Source organism: Vulpes vulpes, chromosome 8 (genome assembly GCF_048418805.1).
Source record: "Vulpes vulpes isolate BD-2025 chromosome 8, VulVul3, whole genome shotgun sequence".
Taxonomy (NCBI): Eukaryota; Metazoa; Chordata; class Mammalia; order Carnivora; family Canidae; genus Vulpes; species Vulpes vulpes.
Window position 1 is genome coordinate 72687151 of NC_132787.1, and position 21926 is coordinate 72709076.

Below are 21926 nucleotides of genomic sequence, written 5' to 3' on the forward strand. Positions count from 1 at the left end.
TGTTTAAGAATGGGGGCTCCTGGGTGGCTCAGTCTGTTTAGGTTTAGCATTGGACTCTTGATTTCAGCTCAGATCTGGATCTCAGGGTCATGAGTTCAGGCTCCTCATTTAAAAAAAAAAAAAAGGATGATTTCCACTGCTTTTTAAAAATGTATTTAATTATGAGAGACACACAGAGAGAGAAAGAGGCAGAAACAGAGGCAGAAGCAGGCTCCATGCAGGGAACCCGACGCGGGACTCGATCCTGGGACTCTGGGATCACGCCCTGGGCCAAAGGCAGACACCCAACCACTGTGCCACCCAGGCACCCCTCCACCACTTTTTAAAAAGTTATTCTAAAGACACAGGCTTAGCTATTTGGGTCATAAGGAAACCGACAATAAAGGCAAGCCACCCTCCCAATGGCAGCACAGGCCAACCGAAGGTAAAGAATTTCTATTGCAGTGAGCAACCTATAGATAGCACAAAGGTTCTCAAATAAGGCTGCAAAATAAAATCACCCAGGGGACTTTGAAAATCCCAATGTATAGACCACAGCATAAAACAAATAGGAAGTTTGGGATGGGACCCAAGCATCAACTGAAAAGCACTCTCTAGGGGGTAAATTTTATTTACTATTACCTATAAAGTGATGATAAATGTCAATTCTTACCTAAGCAGCCCCCAGAGTTAAAAATGTAAAGAACTTTCAGACCACCAAAGTGCCTTTCAGTGACCTACCATTAGTGATCGGAGTCCCAGAGTTAGACTACCTTAAATAATATCTTAGTGACATAAATTTCAACATATGGACTATACAAAAGAGATGAGTCACCAGGGGAAAAACCAAGTAAACAATGAGGAGCCCTAAAGTCAGGATGCAGATCGGCAAACACACACAGAGCATCTCATCAGTGACTGCATTTCTACACTGGGAGACGCTTCTGGGTATACAGCTGAGCCTAAGTGAAATCTGTACAGAGGTCTCCCTTCCAACACAGAGAAGAAGAGTTAACTTTCAATTGCAACAAAAAAATACCTTATCTCGGCCCCAGAACCTTGACTGGGGCTCTGAGTATTGAAGGATGTCAAAGGCGGTCTCTTTGATAATAACTGGATTCAAAATCCTGAAATGTTTTGGCTGTAGTGGGATTCTTTCCGCCACCTGCTTCCAAAAGAAGAGCCGCACCCAAAATGGCTACAGAAAGAAAGCAAGCAATCATTAGGGGTACTTAATCAAGTGATCCTACCACCAGAAGGTGAGAATGCATCCCTGTTAACCAGCACAAAGCTGTGGGTGTGACCCCAAGTGGGCTTGTGTGCTGCAGAATGCAGCACAGTCATGGAGATCTATGCCAATTTTACCCCAGTCAGAGTAGCAACCCAAAGGACCTGTTCTATGACAGTGGCATTTGACAAGACGAGAAAGTGTAGAACCAGCTCTGGTTTGTTTGGGGAAGAAATTCCCCAGGTTGTGATCTGAGATAGTAAGGCTTTTTAGGACCTAAAGGCATCTTTTGTCCCAGGGAAGACCAAGTGAGCAGATCCAGTTTAAGGGTATTAAGTGCTGTGAGTGCCCCACTCTGATCAGGCCCTCCCCCTGCATCCTCTCCACTGACTTGCCCTAAGTCATAGCCCTATGAAGTCTCCTGGTAACTGACTGTAAGGCATTCCCTCCTATGTGCTTCATCTTCCAACTAGACCAACTTCTACTCAATAGAAAAATCTAGAAGATCATGATAAACTCTACAGAATCTGGCTTTGCAGATTGAAATTCTCCATCAGATGGAGCTTATGTGAAAAGTCTACTATATCCTATTAATTTTGCAGAGAGCTAGTTTTTGGGTGTGTCTACAAATGTTAGATTTGACCTCTGAAATTTATTTCAGCACAATGGATGGGGCTATAAGGTAATATGATTAATTATTATAACAAACAAAAGGGGATATGACCAAGCTCATGTTGAGTCCATTCCCTCAACACCTGGCCCTCTGGAATTCCGAGAATTTCCTCCAACAAAAGGACTGCCTATCAGAGCATTTTTAGACAATCTCTTGGGGAATATTCCTCAGAGGTTTCATATATATACTCTTTTGAAAAAACCTCAATAATGGTTTATATTTATCCAAGCAAATCTAATTTCTAGATTATCCAAGATATATGTAAATTCAAGTCTGGTGAGTAAGGTAATAACAATTTTGGTCCAAAACTTGATATTTCCATTAAGTAATGATCACAATTTCCATGTGATCAGAATTTAATCTTAAATTCTGAAAGTAATTCCCAACAAGGACTGCTGATGGCTTTCTACAAAGGCAGTAGTTATCTGAAAGACAACAAAAAGTATAACTGACCCTTAAATGATGTGGTAGGGGAGGGGCACCACCATCCCCTCCTCAAGAAGTTGAAGTCCACAGATAACTTCTGACTCTCCAAAAACTTAACTACTAATAGCCTACTGCTGACCAGGAGCCTTGCCAATAACATAAAGAGTTAATACATATTTTCAATGTTATATGTATCATATATTGTATGTATTCTTAAAGCAAGCTAGAGAAAGGAAAATGTTATTCAGAAAATTGTAATGAAGAGAAAGTGCATTTATAATACTGCACTGTATTTATCGAAAACAACCTGCATATACGTGGACCCAGGCAATTCAAACCCATGTTGTTCTGCGGTCAACTGTATGCATTCCACTGTGTTTGTTTAAAAATAAAAGTCTGGAATTACAATAAAAGATCCCTCCACTTTTTACGAAGGAACACTGGATAGCTGAATTTCTAGTGCTTACCAGGGTTTCATTTTTTAGCATTGCTTGAAGCCAGTTGAAGTCAACACTCTTGAATAAAACAGCAACAAACAAGTCATTGGAATAATATTCAAGGTCAGACAGTGGCGCACCCTCTGGATAAGTCATCCTTATAGTAGTTTTATTACCAACATGCTCAGAATATCCCTCAACTGGTGCACTGTTTAACCTAAATTTAAAAAAAGGACAAAAGTAGATTGACAAAGCAAGCCATCAACTATCTTGTCATATCATGCAAGACACATGCAGGATCCCTGCGTTGTGTTCCCCACATGTTTTTAGAACTGAGAGTGAGCTGTGGGTCGGAAGTAAGGCCTCTTTCCCAGCAGCCTCAAGTCCCTGAGGGATGCCCACATCTCCTCTCTGAATGTCAAGCAATTCCATCCAATCCTGCCATTTTAAGCCAACCCAAACATTATACTTTGGGCTTTCTCTGGGCATCAGTAATGTTTCCTTGAAAGCTTCCCGTTGTGCTCAGATATTAGATGTTCTTGCCAGAATTTCAAAAAGGTAATCAGAAAGGAAACCTAGAAACGAGGGCCAGGCACAATTATATGGACAGAGTTGGGACCAAGGAGGGCACTGGGCCCAGGTACATCCTTTATTTATTTATTTTTTTAACATTTTATTTATTTATTCATGAGAGACACAGAGAGGAAGAGGCAGAGACACAGGCAGAGGGAGAAACAGGCTCCATGAAGGGAGCCCGACATGGGACTCGATCCTGGGACCCAGGATCACACCCTGGGCCAAAGGCAGATGCTCAATCACTGAGCCACCCAGGTGTCCCCCAGGTACATCCTTTAAAGCAAGGATGTGGGACACTTAACACCTGCTAGATCAACCAAGGCTCTTACCAGGCATTAGGTTTTGGGGCAAATTCTAAGAATTCTTCTGAAAGCACTAACACTCACCCAAAGAGTTTTGTAATCTCAAAGTCTATTGGGCTCTTCTCCTGCATCATACACCTCTATTGTCACACTTGTATCTCGGCATTCTTCTCTATTATATTGCCATTTCTTCTAGATTTGATACCTACCTCTGGATTATCAAAGGATATTATTACACATGAGGACCAAATGCAAGGCATGCCCCTGAGGCAGTTTTCTCCCCTTTCTTTTCTTTTTTAGAATGAAGGACATTATCAGGGTTGCTGGTGAAATCTGGATAAGGATGTAGATAGGACTTGTATTTTCTCAGTGTTAATTTCCTAATTCTGAATGCTGTTCTGTGGTTCTGGAGTTCTATGATAGTCCTCATTCTTGGGAAACCCTCACTGACTTATTTAGGGGTAAAGGGGCTTGATATTTGCCACTATCAAAGAGTTCCAAAAAGAATAATAAAATATATGGAGAGAAAATCATGAAGTAACGTGATGAAGTCGTTACCAGCTGGATAATCTGGGGGAGGAAGCATGAATGGGAAGTTCTTTGTACTATTTTTGCAACTCTTCTGTTAAATTTGAAATTATTTTACACCTAAAAGTTTCCCGCAAAAAACTTCATTTTTTTAAAAAGATTTTATTTATTTATTTGAGAGTGAGAGAGTGAGAGAGCGTATGCATGAGTGGGGGTGAAGGGCAGAGGCAGGGGAGAAGCAGACCCCTCCCTCCACTGAGCAAAGAACTCACCTGATGTGGAGCTTGATCCCAGAACCCTGGCATCATGACCTGAGCCGAAGGCAGATGCTTAACTGACTGAGCCCCTCAGATGCCCCATCCCCCAAAAGCTTCTTAACTGATATTCTCCCTCCTAATCAGGGTAAGCCACCCTTCCTCTGTCCCCAGCTCTCAGTGGCCTCCCAGGGGCCATGCATGAAGTCTATGCTCTCCAATGTGGTGATCTGTGGGCCACCATTAGGCATCAGGCCACCTTCGAGCCCCTTTCCCAATAACCTGGCCCATCTTCCTTATAGAGAACAAAATGGAGTCTCTCATTGTCAAGCAGGGGACTGTGTCAAGCAATGATGCAAGCAGGTAAAGGTCCTGCAGCTAGGATATACTGCTGGGACCAGCATCAGCTGACAGCCCAGAAATGATAATGAACAGACCAGAGGCGGTCTGTAGGGGCCCAAGACCCTTTAAAAAGGGGAGGATTCTAGCAGCAAACTGTCAGACTCCTCAGACATGACTCTTCTACGTCCGACCACTTAAAAAAGACAACTGCACTGAAGGATCTGCCCGATGGATCTCTAAGCAAAACCGAGATCCTTCACTGCTTGAATATAAGCAGCATGAAGTGCCAAGAGCTGACCCACACCACACTGAGGCCTTATCTCAACTGTGCACCCACAGACTGATTTCACATTCGGTTTGTTAACTTCATACACCCCCCATTTTTTGTTTTTGTTTTTGTTTTTTTTTTATTTGAGAGAGAGAGACAGAGAGACCGAAATGGACAGATAGGAAGAGGCAAAGGGAGAGAGCAAGAGTGTAGGGAGGAGCAGAGGGAGAGGGACAGACTCTGTGCTGAGCCTGGAGTCAGAGGTGGGGCTTGATCCCAGGACCCTGAGATCATGACCTGAGCCGAAACCAAGAGTCAGATGTTCAACTGACTGAGCCACCCAGGGGCCCCCTTACCCTCTTCTGTCATCTCATCTGTTGTGTGGCTTGTCTTATGGTCTGCTCTGTTAGACTGTGTAAGAAGCCAGGTTGAATCACATGGTGAAATGTCATGGAGTTTGGAATCCTGAACCTCCTTCCTAATCATGATTAACTTTGCTTTAAGACTGAATAAAGCTGACATTGTGGAAAGCCAACTCGTGTGTGTGCCTTCATAGCGTGCTCATGATATTCCTCCTGCCAGGGCGGGGCTCCACACCCTAGATCTCCCTGCCCACCTCCTCCCTGAAGAGCCAAATGGCACTGTTCTGCCAAGGCCAGCTCGGGGCTACCCTTCCCTCCCACCATTCCTCTCCTCTGGCCCAGAGTGTGCACTGTTGGCACCCCTGGCTTCTCTCCTCTTCTCTTCCTATATTAGTCATGCACCATTAAATGGGCACGAGGCCCTGTCTGCCTACACACACATCTTTCAACTGTTTGCATGGGGCCAGGAATTAGCTTCCGAAAGCCTCATACCCTGCATTTGGACTGCTGGCATCTGGCCTAGACTCTGGCCCTCAAAGTCTTCATTGGTGACAGTAACAATGATGGCTTCATGGAGGAATGAGAACATCTAACGCACGTTACACAGTGTCTGGCACAAAGAAAACATCCAGTGAGGGGCACCTGGGTGGCTCAGTGGTTGAGCATCTGCCCTTGGCTCAGGTTGTGATCCTGGGGTCCTGGGAGCAAGTCCTAAATCGGATTCCCCAGAGGGGGCCTGCTTCTCCCTCTGACTATGTCTCTGCCTCTCTGTGTCTCTCATGAATAAATAAATAAAATCTTTAAAAAAAGAAAAGCAAGCAAGCAAGCAAGCATCCAGTGAAAGGTAGTGGTTATAGCCTCCTTCAAAGCCTAACCCCACTCCTCAAAGCCTAACCCCATTCCTACTCCCGCATCTCACACCATTCCTGCTCTCTGGCCACTGAGGACTACAGCACCCCTTTTGCCTTTAAACTAGGTTCTTATCTGTTTCTTTTCATTTACCTGTATATTTCCATGTATCCCAAGCCCAATGTTAAATGCTTAGCACTAAGTTCTAAGTGCTGTACATTTGTGAACTTATTTTGTCTTCACAGTAAGCCCATAACATGTGTACTGTTACTGCCTCCAGATGAGGAAATAGGAGCACAGGACAGTTAGGAATCTTGCTCAAGATCACAGCTATCGGGAACAAAAGTACTATATGAATACATCACTTTCACATTCAAAATATCTGAAATGGATCTTGTCATCCTCTCTCACTAACCAGACATTTTCCCCAACTACTCCAATTTCTGACAGCAGTTCCACTAACATGTGAGACCCCAGACTGGAAATCCTGATGTCCCTTGGCATTAACTGTCAAGCTGTTGGGAAGTCCTATAATTTACTTTTTCAATAGACCTCTTGGAAATGGATCAGTCTCCATTTCCACTTTCTCTGCCTCATACCAGGCCCACACATTCATGCACTGACCACAACCTTGAAACCCAATCCACAGCCCGGGGCTCTCCTGCCTTGGGACAAACGCACACGCTCCTGCTGAACAGATCTGATGAGACCCAGAGTACATTGTACTTCTGGTTCTGCATATCCTTCAGGTAGGGAGAATTTATTCAAATGTATCCAAATGTATCAAGAGCCTTAAAAGCATTCCAATATCTTTAAGCCAACAACTCTAAGAATTCTTAGAATTATTTCCAGGGTAATAATCAGAGATAAGGACAATAAGTATGAGATATGCAGGGCATTTTCACAGTAACAAAGAATCTGAAAAATTCAAAATATCCAGCACTAGAAGAACAGCTGAATAACTTATGATACTCTCATTTAAAGGAATACTAAGCACTTGGAAGAGTTAATTTTCCAAGAAATATTTAATGACCTCAGAAACTGTTCATAATGTTATGTTTAAAAAAAAAAAGCAAACCACTTTATAAGAATGCAGATGCACTCATTAGTAGTGTATAGAACAAAAGTGGAACACAGCTGATTGATAGTGATTGGTTATTAGGGCTACGAGGGGTTATTTTTCTTCCTTGCATTTTTCTATATTTTTTTAACTTTCAAGAATGAGCCTATTTAGCTTTTATAAGGAAAACAATTTTTAGCCAGCTGAACCAAAAAGAATCTAGGATGAGGGGAGTTCAGATTGTGTGCTTCCTTTGTCCCCACCAGCACTGTCTCATGGGGTGCACCCACACCGAGCCCCATTCCCAGAAGCCAAGCATCTCCCATACTTACTCCCCAACACTGTGCCCTCTCTTGGTCCTGCCTAGCTCAGGCTTCCTCCTGAATCTCTACCCAACCTTCCAAACCTCACCTCTTCTGACAAGGTTCTGCCAAATCTGGGTCAGTATGGCACAGTTTGGGGCATCTAATCATTTCATATTTTTGTTTCATTATCTCAAGCAGTAAGTCCCTAGCAGGCAGGGACTTGGCAGTACTTTCTGTATCCCTGTTGCTGGTATGACACTGACGAACAGCAGTAAAGTGAACTCTAGAGGTGAACCCATGTACCTTATCACCACATCGAACTGGTTGAGGGCCTGGCCCAGTGCTAGTCCGTGGAGTATGCCACCGCTTCCGATGACCACACAACGCCTACAGCTCTTTGCTCTCAAGTGTTCGGGCATGTCATGCTCGGGCAGTATTTCCAACAGGGTCTGGACTTCACTGGAGAACTTTCGGAATCCAAAAGGAGGATCATACTTGTACTCGGCTTCATTCATTTTGGGGGTCTCCTTCACGAAAGGTGGCAAGTCCGTGCTGTACCTGTGCTCGAACAACTGCGCCATCGACTTCTTCGCAAACTTGGGTCGGCACTCCTTTTGCAAGACTTGCTGAGCATATTTCTGAGCTCTCTGGAATGAAATCACAGCGATCTGAGTTTGAATAACTCTTAGGCATTAGAAATATCATCTTACAGATGACACTGTGTCCTGCGATGTCTGATAGAGCTGCCTGTCGATTACTCTTTCAGCACAAAACAGTTGCTTTTTTTTAAGAGTTAACTGATGCTCAGAAACTTAAAGAAATAAACTGGGAGAATCATAGGACAGGGAGATAAACACAGCAAGCATGTATAAGGAAAGCATGTCCTTGCACCCCCACCTCCTGCCCCTGGCCTAACCTTGTTCCTCAAATAAATTTGGGGTGAAATACACACTTTGAAGTATTTCATGTCTTATAAGATCCTGTCACATGCTACAACATGGATGGACCCTGAGAACGTTATACTAAGTGAAATAAGTCACAAAAGGACTGTTTCAGCCCACTTACAAGGTCTCTCAAGTATTAAAACTGGTCAAAACAGAAAGTAGAATGGTGGTTATCAAGGACTGGGGGGCAGGGGCAAATGGAGAGATGCTGTTTAATGGGTCTGGAATTTTGGTTTTGCAAGATATAAAAGTGCTAGAAATCTGTTTCACAGCAACATGAATATACTTAACAGGGCCGAACTGCACATTTAAAAATGGTTGAGATGGTAAGTTTTATGTGTTGGGGTTTTTTTTAACCACAATTTAATACAATTTCATATTTTGGGTTCTTATCCTTCAAGATGAGAAAGATGCTTATTTATCAGTTGGGGCAATGAGCTTCATAGAGTCTGGAATGTAAGTTATTCTAAATGTAATCAGGGATCAGTGTCATGTCAACATAGAATTAGTTTTGTATATGATCTACCTGCACTGTGAATGCCTCGCCTCAACAAGGAAAGGCTGCTGAATGCCAAGTACAGTAGCCCAGCTGAAAGCAAAACTCACCAGAGGGATGTGGTACAAAGGCCCAAGCACCCCAGTCTTCCTCCTGGCTCAGTCTGGCCAAATGCTGCCTCAGAACTGCCTGGTGGGAAGTCTTCCCTCATCCTTGTGCTTCCTGTCCTCACCTCCACCTTCAGCAGCCTTGGCCCCGCCTTACCCCTCCTCCCACCAAGCTCTCCTCACACACACACACACACACACACACACACACACACACGTATGCATGTATGAAGTCCTAGATTTTCTGGGATATTTTTTAGGATTGAATACGTCTTTTTTAAAACTCTGTTCATCCTATTATGAGGATTATTATGGTTGCATATAGTTTTTTTTTTAAGATTTTATTTATTTACTCATGAGAAATACAGAGAGAGAGAGAGAGAGAGAGAGAGAGAGAGAGAGAGGCAGAGACACAGGCAGAGGGAGAAGCAGGCTCCATGCAGGGAGCCTCGATCCCGGATCTCCAGGATCATGCCTTGGGCTGAAGGTGGCACTAAACCGCTGAGCCACCCGGACTGCCCGGCTGCATATAGTTTTAAATGTCTGCCCCAAATATGGTTTTCCTCCAAGTTTTACAATTTTTATTGTCTGGTTTCTGTATAATAAATTTAGTTGTAGGAAAACACCTATCTTATTATAGCAGAACCCCCCCCCCCCCACCACACACACACTCCTCCCATTTTAAGATACAGCTTCAAAAAATTCTTAGTACCTGCACAGAACACACTGTCTACATCTGGAGGATGTGGCCTCATTTTTTAAAAGGGGAACTCATACTCTCTGAAGCAGAAATGATGCTACAGACACTATGCACAGACATGATCTTGGTCTACTGGCACCGACACTCCCACACATCACAAAATGATCGTTCGTATCTTCACTTTGTAGGCTCGAGGTGACATGATCAGTGGGGGGCCAAGCTGGCATGCTCACCTGGTCTCATTACTTCCCAAATGCCTAAAACCACAGCCCCTGTCTACACAGAGCAGCATACAGACACCACCGTGGAGACCGAGAGTTTAAATATGAACTGGCATCTTCATGAGGAATCAATGGGAAAGCAAAGCAAGGGCCAACCGTGAGCCCTGGATTCTGGAAGGCACCAGAACAGAAGGCCTGCCAAGCCTATGGCACGCAGCACCCAGCAGAGACTTAACGCCCCATCAGCGGAGGGACCACACACACCACACACAGTTTGTCTTTAGACCCAAGGCCTGAAAGTTAGGAACAGCAAGTTTTAGAGAAGAGATCCTTCACTAAAGGAACAACATGTTAAGCATCTGGTGTTGCAGGTCTCCTAGGACAGAAATGAACGTCTGAGAAGTGCCTGGAGAAACCCAGAGCAGCTTAGTGATCCACGGGTGACGTGGAAGAAGAAGGTGATTGAGCCAGAAACGTGGGCTCGGCTCTTCTGGGCTGCCAAATTTCCTCTTTAGAAGTTTCATTTGGAAGGAGGGAAATTTCACTCCATTTCCATTCTGGCAAAGAGTTCCATTTCAGGCTTCAAACTTAATTTTCTAGACTGGGAGCAGAGCACAAGGCTTAGTAATCACCCTCTGACCATGACTGTGCTGGTGTCTCTCTCACTGCAAGGTACAATAAATCAATCCCCAGGGAAATAAATGTTCTAGATGCCACTGGAAACGTCTACAGCGACAGCAACTCCTTTTATCCCTCTGTTTCACCTCATTTAGAGATGTGCGTTTAACAAGCCCTGAAGTCCCTGGGATCGCTTCTTCTAGCCAGAAGCTGCTTTTTAGTACAGAGTCAGGTAGCAAATGGCCACCTCATGTGAGACCTCACTGAAGGGTATTTAAAAAAAAAAAATCAAATAATTTTCCTTCGCCAAAGTCTCCACTTTCATTTCTGCTGCATAATTTTTAGGATAACACTTCTTAGAAACAGAAGTCAGTGGCATAATTCTTAGCAAAAGGCAATGTTCTCTTTCCTTTCTTTAACTCCAGGACAGGGCATGGCACTGAGGTGGAAGGTGAGTTTTGGGGCTGGGGCTGACCAAACTCAGGTAGGAGCCCAACTCAACCACAGACCACGCAAATGGAGGGCAGGAGTCACCTAGTGAGAACTTGCAGTTCCTGGCTGGAGAAGGCCAGCACTGTTCTATCCTCACAGGGCTGCTCTGAGGCTCACAGTTTCATGCACTGTGCCCAAGCCAGGTGGGACTTGAGCCCATCACAGAAGAACAGCGACCATAGGCCAAGCTACTGCCACCCTTACCGCACATTCAAGGTAGCTGTCTGTATGTCCACCTGGCTACAAGCAGTACAAGCAGGGCCAAATCTGAATAACTAAGTCACAGAAAGAACACCAGGGTAAAAACTCCAGCTGTCAGTGGCCGCCCAGGACTGGTGATGGACAGAATGTTCTAAGATTAGGACTGGGGTGCTGGTGGTGGTACTATGTGAATGCACACACACTAGCACACTGCATGCTTCAGAGGAGGAACTGTGTCACGGCAGACTGTTAAGAAAAAGCAATCAGAAGATCTGGACACTAGGTCCAGTTCTAGATCTATTAGCCAGAGTGTGACTTTGCTAAAGCATCTAGCCCTAGGCGAAGGCTTCAGTTCCCTCATCTCTGATATCTGAGGATGGGTTGGGGGGGGGATGGGCAGAACCAAGGAAAAGAATCAGTCTAGAGCTTCTGGCACCTTGAATGATAACTCAGCCCAGGTTACTCCGCATAACTTAGCTACATGAGGGTGTAGATCTGCAGAGTCAGGAAGAAGTAAATTCGGCCATAATTAACTACACAGCATGAAATGCAGTCCCCTGAGTGGGATGTGGTTTTTAGCTCTCTGAGAAGAGAGAGGGCCTAGTCAAACTGCTGCTACCATGTGTCCAAACCTACACTGACAGGACTGTGCCCTCATCTCTCCTCAAACATCTTTCATGTGCAATTTCACATCTGAAATGCACTTTCAAGGTGTCCATATTCTGGCAGAGACCACTGTTAGTCTTTTTAAAGAAATGGCACATTAAGGGGCATCTTTAAATAGAAAAGACAAAATCTACAACTACCATGGCCACACGTCTGCTGCTGTATTAACACAGGCCAGGTCCAGCATAACCAGACAATGCTCAGACTCCAGCAGGGTCAGCAGGGTCCCACTGAAACACTGCAAGCTGCTGAATATCCTCAACAGAGCTAACAAGGCCTCATGGCTTTGAGATCATCTTAGGCTAACATACAGCCACAATTATTCAAATTTGTTTAAATACTCTTGGTGGAAAGGACAACCTCCAACAACAGCCTGGAGACAGGGTTTTCTTTGTGGAGAGCTCATACTGAATACCACCTCGCAGCCAGCCATTCAGAACATCAGGACCACACCAGCCAGCTTCCGTGGCCATTTCCTCTATTCTGGGGACTTGAGAGAGGGTTTCTGATTTTGCTTCAATGAAACATGACCAGCTATCAAATTTGGGATCTGCTCAGTGTGGCATTCAAGGCCTTTCCCTCTTTGGTTCTGGCTCATTTTCAGCCTTCTATCCTGCTATGCCTCACCCCAAATCCTCAGTGATAGCCAACTCTTGCTGTACGTCTAATTTGCAAAGCCCTCGGGGGCATATGCTTTTTGCATACACTGCTCCCTCTGCCTGGAATGCAGCAGGACAACCTGTCAGGACCACTGTGAAAAGTGGAGCATTCTGACAGCATCAACAATGTGAAAAAGCTATTAAAAAGTCTCAAGTAATAAAATAAATAAAAAACACCCCTAATTCCACAGTGGTTATAGCAAGCTTTCACTTTCTATTTTATTAATTTCTGAACTGACGAATGCTTTCACAGACACATTTGACTATATAACTACCCCCTGATTCTTCCCTCTTTCTCCACAAACTATAGGGGACTTTCTACTTTATTCATTTCGGTATTATTTGAATTTCTGGTGTTATGTTTATAATTGGAAAAAATAATGATCTTTTAGACACCTTTTAAAACTGGGTGGATATGGTGGTCACTGTGGGCTGCCTACTGGGTATCTATTTCCCATTCCTTCTTAGGGAACCTTAGTTTTGTGCAGGATGCTAAAACTCCTTCTCCAGGCAGTCAGTGGGGCTTGGGAGGCTGACCTTGCCCATCAGATACTCCCATCCCCCTTGCTAGGGATTGGTCAAGAATGCTCACTGGAGCCCAATCAGGGCAGGGCACTAGCAGCAGTGAACGTAAGTTTTAAAACTGGAATCATCAGCCTAAATGGAGGACTCAGATTCTATGGTTTGGGGGAAGGGGATGGTGAGATTTTTTTTTCCTGTCTACTATCCACTGGTGGATATGAGGAGTTGAACAGGAACTATCTGACCTATTCCTTAAAGGGATATTAGACTTAATGTACATTACTGAAAATACTCAAAGAATTGCCTGTTATTTACCTGTGGATTTTCAATACAATCTGGAGTTCAGAGATAAGCACCACACCATAGTCTCAGTAATATCTCCCCTCCCTCTCTAGTTTAATATACCTATGTATATATTAATTAATACAAAATGTTAGCACACAATCCCCATCTCCCAAGGGCTTGCTTAAAGGACAAATGAGAAAGACATTAAAATAGTACAGTGTTAAGTGTTAGGATTAAGGTATGAAGGGGGTTTCTAGAAGACAGAGAAGGATAATCAGAGAAGGCTTCTTAGGAAAGGTAACTCCTGAGCTGAAACTTGATGTGAAAGATGAGGAGCAAAGAGGCAAAGGGAAGGGCTCAGACAGAGAAGTCAGAAAGAATGCAGCAAACATAGGGGAAAGTCTTTTCAACAAATGGTGCTGGGAAAACTGGATGTCCACATGCAAAGGAAAAAAGGTTGGACCCCCAACCTCACACCATTTACAGAAATTCACTCAAAATAAATTAAAGACCTACAATTAAGAGCTAAAAGTATAAAACTCTCAGAAGAAAACATAAGCTTAGGCAATTATTTCTTAGACATGAAATCAAAAGCATAAGGAACAAAAGGAAAAATAGATAAACTGGACTTCATCAAAATTAGAAACTTTTATGCTGAAAATGACACTATCAAGAAAGTGAAAAGATAATTTGAAAAATGGGAGAAAATACTTGCAAGTCATATATCTGATTAAGGGACTGGTAGCCAGAATATACACAGAATTCTTACAACTCAATAATATAAAGACGAATAACCCAATGAAAAATTGGGACAAAGAACTTGAATAGACATTTCTCCTTAGAAGACATGCAGATGGACAATGAGCACACAAGAAAGATGCTCATCATTAGTTCACAGGGAAATGCAAATCAAAATCATAGTGGGGTATACCTGGATACAGAAAGGCGGGTAAGGAGACATGAAACTGGGGCAAAGGGTGAGAGCAGAGGATGCTAAAGGGCAACTGGAGCATTATTCCTGTCCCTGGAATCCCAGAAATGGTGTATTTTTAGAAACACCATCCTTGTTCTCAGGTAACTTATATTTTAGATGAGACAACAAAATGCTTAAGTAAATGACTGTATCAGATGGAGTCTGGTAAGTTTCAGAGGCGTTTCCAAGTACCCCTCAGGTTCAGTGTGAAAGTCACTGAGTTGGGTACTGCTGGTGCTCAGTATTCAGATCAGGGAATAAACAAGCCTATACTTTCCAGCCAGGGTACTGATACAACTACAGAAAACCACGGAGTCATAGGGCTGGAAGGGATCAGAAAAGTCCTTGATCAACTGTCTGATGCCTAAAGTCTACCCACAGGACCAAACAGTTACCCTGGCTTTGCTTTAAACAGCTCCAGAGATTCGCCACGAAGGTGGTCCATTAATCCCATCTTCAGATGCCTCAGACCATCAAATCCTTCTCCTTTCAGCTGGACTACCATCCCCTGATTTGTCCATCTGCCGTTAAGGCCACCTGGGCACAGCTGACCCTCCCAGAGGCCAGGCCTCTGGCTTGTTGACAGTAGCTGCCACATGCCCTGTACCAGGTCTTCTCTCCTTCAGGTTATGTTAACGTTCCCATCCCTTCAAAGGTTCCTCAGGGACATGGTCTTGAGTCTCATCTCTGGTCATCATCAGAAGTCACTAGGACTCCTTGGGGAACCTTACAGAGTAATAGCCATAATGATCAGAGTACTTGTCTGAGCTCTGCAGGGACAAGCAGACCATCCCTGGTCTATTAATGTAGTTTAAGGGAAACAGTTGTAGGCAGCCACAGTACAGGCCTATGCAGATGGTGCAGGCCAGGCACTAAAATGCAAAGTGGATATTACCCCAGGTGTTACTAAAACACATCCTCCCCATCTTGTACTTATGAAATGGTATGTGGGACCCCTGCACACAAGAGCTCCCATCTCTCTTCAATTAACACAGACTCGAGAGTGATTATCTTTGCAGGTGGTCAGATGGCCAATAGCGTGATTAATTAAATGGACAGGAGAAAGAGGCCACAAAGAGAATGTGGACAAGCATAGCACAGAAGCAAAGAGAAGAGTTCACAGCTATCAGGACGTGTGCAAGGGCAGCTGGAGAGGGAGGCAGAAGGCCCAAGCAGAGACATCAGATGCATCCTGCTCCACCAAAACAGATGTACTGATGCTGATGAAATGAACAGTCAGCGAACCTCTGGGGATGGAGCCAGCACAGAAAGGAAGGCTCTGGGAGACACGACGGTTCTGCAGAGGCCACGCTGCATATTTATTAATTGTACTCTTTTCATTTCCTTGTTTACATCTGCCTGTCTCACAGAGCATGTGAGACACTTCCAAGAACATACAGATGGAAGTAAAAATAGGTTAGAACCCAGACTAGAAAAGGAGCTCCATGTACATTATCTTATTCAACTTTAAGGGCTGCCCTGTTGCACAGATGCTGTTGTCTACATTTCAGCGCTGAGAAAAGTGAACTCAAAACAGTTAAGTCACTTGCCTGAGGTCTCATCTTTGACTCAGTGGCATTTAGACTTGAACCTAGGTCAGAAATTTAAACTCCCTCCTCTCTGCATTACCCTGCCTAGAACTTCTGGCTCCTTCTGTGGGTACCCCCTAACCAGGCAGACAGCAGGCAGCAGGAGCTCGGACTCTGCAACCAGGCTGCTGAGTCCAAGTCCCAACCCCACCACTGATGAGTGAAGGTCATCTGAAACAGGCTACTTATTCTCCTGCCTGCCAACACCTCAGCTGTGAGGTAACGACAGCTCCCATCATGAGGGTTAAATGAGTTGATATTGCTGACGTACTTTTAGAACAGCTACACAGTATATAGAAAACTAGATTAACCGAACTGGTTAACTTAACCAGATGTGAACTTGGGCAAGCGGCTTAACCTCCCAGCCATCATCTGTCAGAGGGACAAGTACTAAAATATCTCCCCATCGAGACAATTATAAAGCGTCCATACATGATGGTCACTGTTGCTATGTTACTGGACTTCAAATCATCTCTTCCTTCACCCAGGACTGAACATTACTGGATTGTTTAACCACTCAAATAATCCGTGAAATTAGCATTTAATAGGTCAATTGATTCAGATAAATAAATATAAATTGAAGGAAAAAAGCTTGAAATACAGTTTAAAATCATTAAAATGAAAAATACTCCCCAGAAATGATGTGATGCTGAAAGAACTTGATCCTGTGCTAAGTACGTGTATGCTGGCAATATCACAGCATGGTGCCCCCATGCCAGGTGCCCTAGAATGGGTCACATGCAACTCACCTCCCTCAACGACTTCAGTAAATGAAGAATACTGTGGGGTGGGTGGGTGGGTGAGTTGGTTATTTGGTTTTTTGCAGGGCAGTGGGGAAAGGCTGTCTCTGATTTTGGAGTACTAAGATAGTGTTTTCCCTGTTTAAAACTTTCACAAGTACTTATTTAGAAGCCTTTAGAAATGACATTTCTGTTTAAGTATAAGCTTGGAAATGTTTTAATTTAAACCACACCAATGACATATCTAACCTTTACACGGTCTGGGTCCACATAATGCATTTTTTTCATGTCACATTCTTCAGTAGTATAATTTAACTTGAGAATATAAAGGATCCACACTCCAAACACAAGCAATGTACACCTGGAAAAAAAATCAATTAGGTATAATGAGGCAGTTATGGGATAATCAAGAGAAATCATATGAAGTAAGTGAAAACCTACCCCCAGACTGAGTTTGCCTGCCATGTAACATCAAGGGACAATCTTTAAGGCATAATAAGCATAAGACATGAATCACAATGCAGACCACTGAACTTTATAAAACCAAGTAATAGCTTCTGAGTAACAGAATCTCAGCCTCCATTTTTTTGCCACTCTAAAATACTGCCGGTCTATCAAATACTGTATGATTCCAATTATATGAAGCACATTGTCAAAAGTTGCAGAGACAAAAAGTAGAACAGTGACTGCTAGGGACTAAGGGGAGGGGAGAGATTTAGTGTTTAATGGGTAGAGAGTGTCGGTTTTATAAGATGCAAAGAGTTCTAGAGGTGGATAGTGTGATGGCTGCATAACAATGTGAATGCATTTACTATCACTGAACTGTATACTTAGAAATGGTTAAGATGGTAAATATTATATTCTGGGTATTTTACCACAATAAAAAAAAAAATAGGGGAAAATACTGGGAGCCCTTAGGAAAATAAGAAGACAAACATTCTACTCATTATTTTTCTAAAGATTCTACCCAGAAATGAGGCTTAACTGACATGAGAGAGAACCACTAGTCACCCTTAAGACCATCTACAAAAACTGCTTTTAGAGATCTGACAAATTCCTATCATTATATAGCTTAAAATAAACACACACACAAACACACACAGGATTAGGAGAAAAGAAATGAGCCTAGTCCTGGTTCTCGAAACCTCATTTTATTTTGTTTTGTTTAAAATTATTTATTTATTTAGAGAGAACAAGCACAAGGGGGGGGCGGGGCATGCAGGGGCAGAGAGAGAATCTCAAGCAGACTCTTCACTGAGCACGAAGCCTGACTGGGGGCTTGACCCCACAACCCATCAGATTATGACCTGAGTTGTACCCAAGAACCTCTAGAAACCTCATTTTTTAAAAAAAAAAAATTTAATTAATTCATTTGAGAAAGAGAGGGAGAGAGAAAGAGAGTAAGCATGGGCCAAGGGAGAGGGGCAGAGGTAGAGGGAGAAGTAGGCTTCCCAATGAGCAGGGAGCCCAGTGTGGGACTCAATCCCAGGACCCTGGGATCATGACCTGAGCTAAAGGCAGACACTTAACTGACTAGGCCACCCAAGCACCCCTAGAAACCTCATTTTTAAAATAAGCTTCCCAAGTGATACTGACAAACTAAAAGTAAAAATAAATAAATAAATAAAAATAAATAAATGGAAGTTTAAGAACCATTTCTTTAAATAATGACACTAAATAAACAAAGTAAAGGAATAACCTGAATAAGAAAATGATCTCTTTTCTCTCTTTTTTATAAAGATTTTATTTATTTATTCATGAGAAATATAGAGAGAGAGGCAGGGACATAGGCAGAGGGAGAAGCAGATTCCTCACTGAGCAGGGAGCCCTATGCGGGACTCGATCCCAGGACTCCAGGATCATGGCCTGAGCTGGAAGGAGATGCTCAACCACAGCCACCCAGATGTCCAATGATCTCTTTTCTAAAGGAAGGGGTAGTTTTAAAAATACAGCATCTAGCACAATATACTATATAAAATAGATGCTAAATATTTCTTACTATTTGAGGAGGATGATGTAGGAAAGTATTGCTAGGAAGTGTTTTCCAGACTTCTTGGTTCTTTTTTCAACAGGCTCTCCCATGAAAACCTGGACAAGCATCCTAATTTTTCCCTGGGATTGAGTACACCGCTAAATGAATAGGATGCTACCATCTGTGTAAAAGTCAGGGGTGGGTAACATACATGCACGCGCGCGCACACACACACACACACACACACAATTTCTTATGTACACAAGATTGGTAACATTGGTTATCTTTAAGTGGGAGGCAAGAATGAGGGTGTATTTTACTGAGTACTTTGAATATCTTTGAATTTTAAATCTTGTGAATGTAGTATCACCTGCTCCTCTCCCTAGCCCCCCAAAAAGGTATCACATTTGGTGCATATAATAATTCCCTTATCTTAATTACAAATGAACAAACAAACAAGGCAGGAAAGAAGGACAGCACTGAGGACACTGTACTAGAATGCCTGGTTGTGAGTCTTTCAACCCCACACTGTAGCTAACATGAACCCAGGTCGACCTCATTTGCTGCCATGGGCCAGCACCTAACACAGTGCCAAGCATGTCAGGCCTCATTAAATACTGATTGATGATAAAAGGAGATGGAAAATATTAATGCACACTTCTTTTTCCTATCTTCCTTCTCCTACACCTACTACATAAGGGGTATTTTCAAAAGGGTGATTTTTTTTTAAGATTTTATTTATTTGAAAAAGAGAGTGTGTGCACAAGTGAGGGGTAGGAGCAGAGGGAGAGAGAGAAGTAGACTCCCTACTGAGTAGGGAGCTTGAGGTGGGGCTCAATCCCAGGACTCTGGGATCATGACCTGAGCTGAAAGCTTAACCAACTGAGCCACCCAGGTGCCCTAAAGGGGTGATTTTCAACCTGATTTGGCTGCTAATTAGCCAAATGTAACCGCCAAGTCCCTCCCTTAACAATTATACCACTCATTAGGATATAAGGGTGACCTGGTTGAAACACCTGTCATCTTTCTGGGTTTAATATTTAAGGCTCTTCAAAAGCCTGTAAGGGGACTTTAATTAACCATATTTTTAGATTAACTTAAAATAGCTAAAGGGAAAAGCCCTCATTTGTTACGTAAGGGCAGGAAGGGTACACGTAAGAGCCACTCTCTCTAAGGCAGTGAGGCCTGGGGACAGGGCCTGAGAGCTTCCTGGCTGGCGCTGCCCTCTCACAAAGTATAAACCCAGACATCTGTGTACCAAACCTTCACTTGAATGTCCCTTTATATGACGTTCTGACCAAGTATGAGAGCTATCCTTTGGGTCCCACTACAATCTTCTCCCAGTTTCCCACAGCTGACCCAGCCAGGGGGATCAGAAGACCCGAGGGCTCATACTTACTTAAGGATGTCTTTTAACAACAAGTTGGGTCTTCTCATCTTGTTTTGAGCTCGGGTGTACCATTGCAGAGAGGGTCTTGAGCGATCGCTTCTCAGTTTCACACAGTTATACTCACTGGGCATTGCTGTGAAGAGAAGGAAAGCCAAAGGGAAGGAAAGGAGGGAGGTGATGTTTATAAAAAGACTTTAGGGGGGCATATCCATGGCACAGAATACTACTCAGCAATAAAAAAGAATAAACTAGTGATATACCCAACAACCTGAATGAATGAATGAATGAATGAATGAATGAATCTAAGGTAACTATGCTGAGCCATGTAAATTAACAGTTTACATACTGTATGATTCTATGTATATAACATTCTTGAAATGTCAAAATTACAGAAATGGAGAACAGATTAGTAGTTGTCAGGAGTTATAGAAGCGTAAGCTGAGGGTGGCAGGATCCTTGCGATGATGGAAATACTGTGTTTTGACTGTATCATCAATATTCTAGCTGTGATATTATACTATGGCTTTGCAAGATGCTGCCAGTGGGGGAAACTGAGCAAAGGGTACAAGGGATCTCTCTGTATTATTTTTTTATAACTGCACATGAACCTAGTTACCACCAAATAAAAAGTCTAATGTTTTTCAAGAGCCTTTAGCTTTTAGAGGTGCATACAGAACTATTTACAGATAAACAGGAGAAATGAGGTCTGCTTCCAAAAAGTCAGGAAGGGAATAAGAGTGGACATGGGGGAACAGATAAGACAACATTAGCTTTACACTGCTTAAGTGTAAAAGCTGGACATGGGGTACATGGGGCTCATTATACAATATTCTCATGCTTTTGTACATTTGAAGTTCTCTATAATAAAAAAAGTTTAAAGAGGAAGTGTTATATTAAACACAGAACAAAAGTATTACACTAAGAAAAAAAATGGCGATTTTCAAAGACATTTTTCTCTTAAAAATTATATGTTGAGTATACCTGTCTACATATTCTTTTGAATTAACTGTGTTTTCAAATTTTCAATTTCTAAATAATATTCTAACGGGTACTGTAATAGAAATCAGTACGTCTACCCCTGTATAAGTTTCCCCCTTCCTGACACCTGGGTGGCTCAGTGGTTGAGCGCCTGCCTTCAGCCCAGGGCATGATCCTGGAGTCCCAGAATCGAGTCCCACATAGGGCTCCCTGCATGGAGCCTGCTTCTCCCTCTGCCCATGTCTCTGCCTCTCTATCTCTCTATGTCTCTCATGAATAGATGAATAAAATCTTTAAAAGAAAAAAAAAGTGTTTTTCCCTTTCCCCTCAACTGGGTTAAACGCTGGATTTTTTAGCCGGGTGTGTGGCCTCCTAGCATAAAGACTACATTTCCTAGCCTCCCTTGGAACTAGGTGTGGCCTCACGACTAAGTTCTAGCCAATGGGATACGAGCAAAAGTGACTTGTACAACTTCCAAGGTGTCTTCCCTGGCATACACCTTTCCCCTTTTTCCTGCTGGCTGAAATACTGACCCAGGATGAGCCACTGTGGACCCTACCTAGAGCTCACCAGCAAGGGCTAGTGAGGTAGTGATAGAGAAGGGGCCTGGGTCAACCCTAAGGACAACCCTAAGGACAGAGCTGCTATTCCACCTTGGACTGCCTGCCTCTGGGCTGTTGTAAGATGGAGAAATAAACTTCTGTCTTACTTCAGCAATTGTTAATTAAAAGTGAAACCATAGCTTACTAATATAGGCGTTTATCATATTATGCTATTATGATAA

The 21926-nt window shown here is 43.1% G+C and overlaps 1 protein-coding gene across 3 annotated transcripts in view; it reads right to left on the reverse strand.

Annotated features, from left to right (window-relative positions):
* The window catches only part of ST3GAL5 (ST3 beta-galactoside alpha-2,3-sialyltransferase 5), a 57092-nt gene that overhangs the window by 11247 nt on the left and 23919 nt on the right, over positions 1-21926 (reverse strand). Inside the window, exons 2-6 of one of the 3 annotated variants that reach the window (XM_025994408.2) lie at positions 20174-20297; positions 17052-17163; positions 7893-8236; positions 2774-2960; positions 1019-1177 (exon numbers count right to left, since the gene is read on the reverse strand). In XM_025994408.2, the coding sequence (XP_025850193.1) occupies positions 1019-1177; positions 2774-2960; positions 7893-8236; positions 17052-17163; positions 20174-20297 (926 nt within the window). The remainder of the gene's footprint in view (positions 1-1018; positions 1178-2773; positions 2961-7892; positions 8237-17051; positions 17164-20173; positions 20298-21926) is intronic. The other 2 variants (XM_072767086.1, XM_072767087.1) reach the window with 2 other exon arrangements.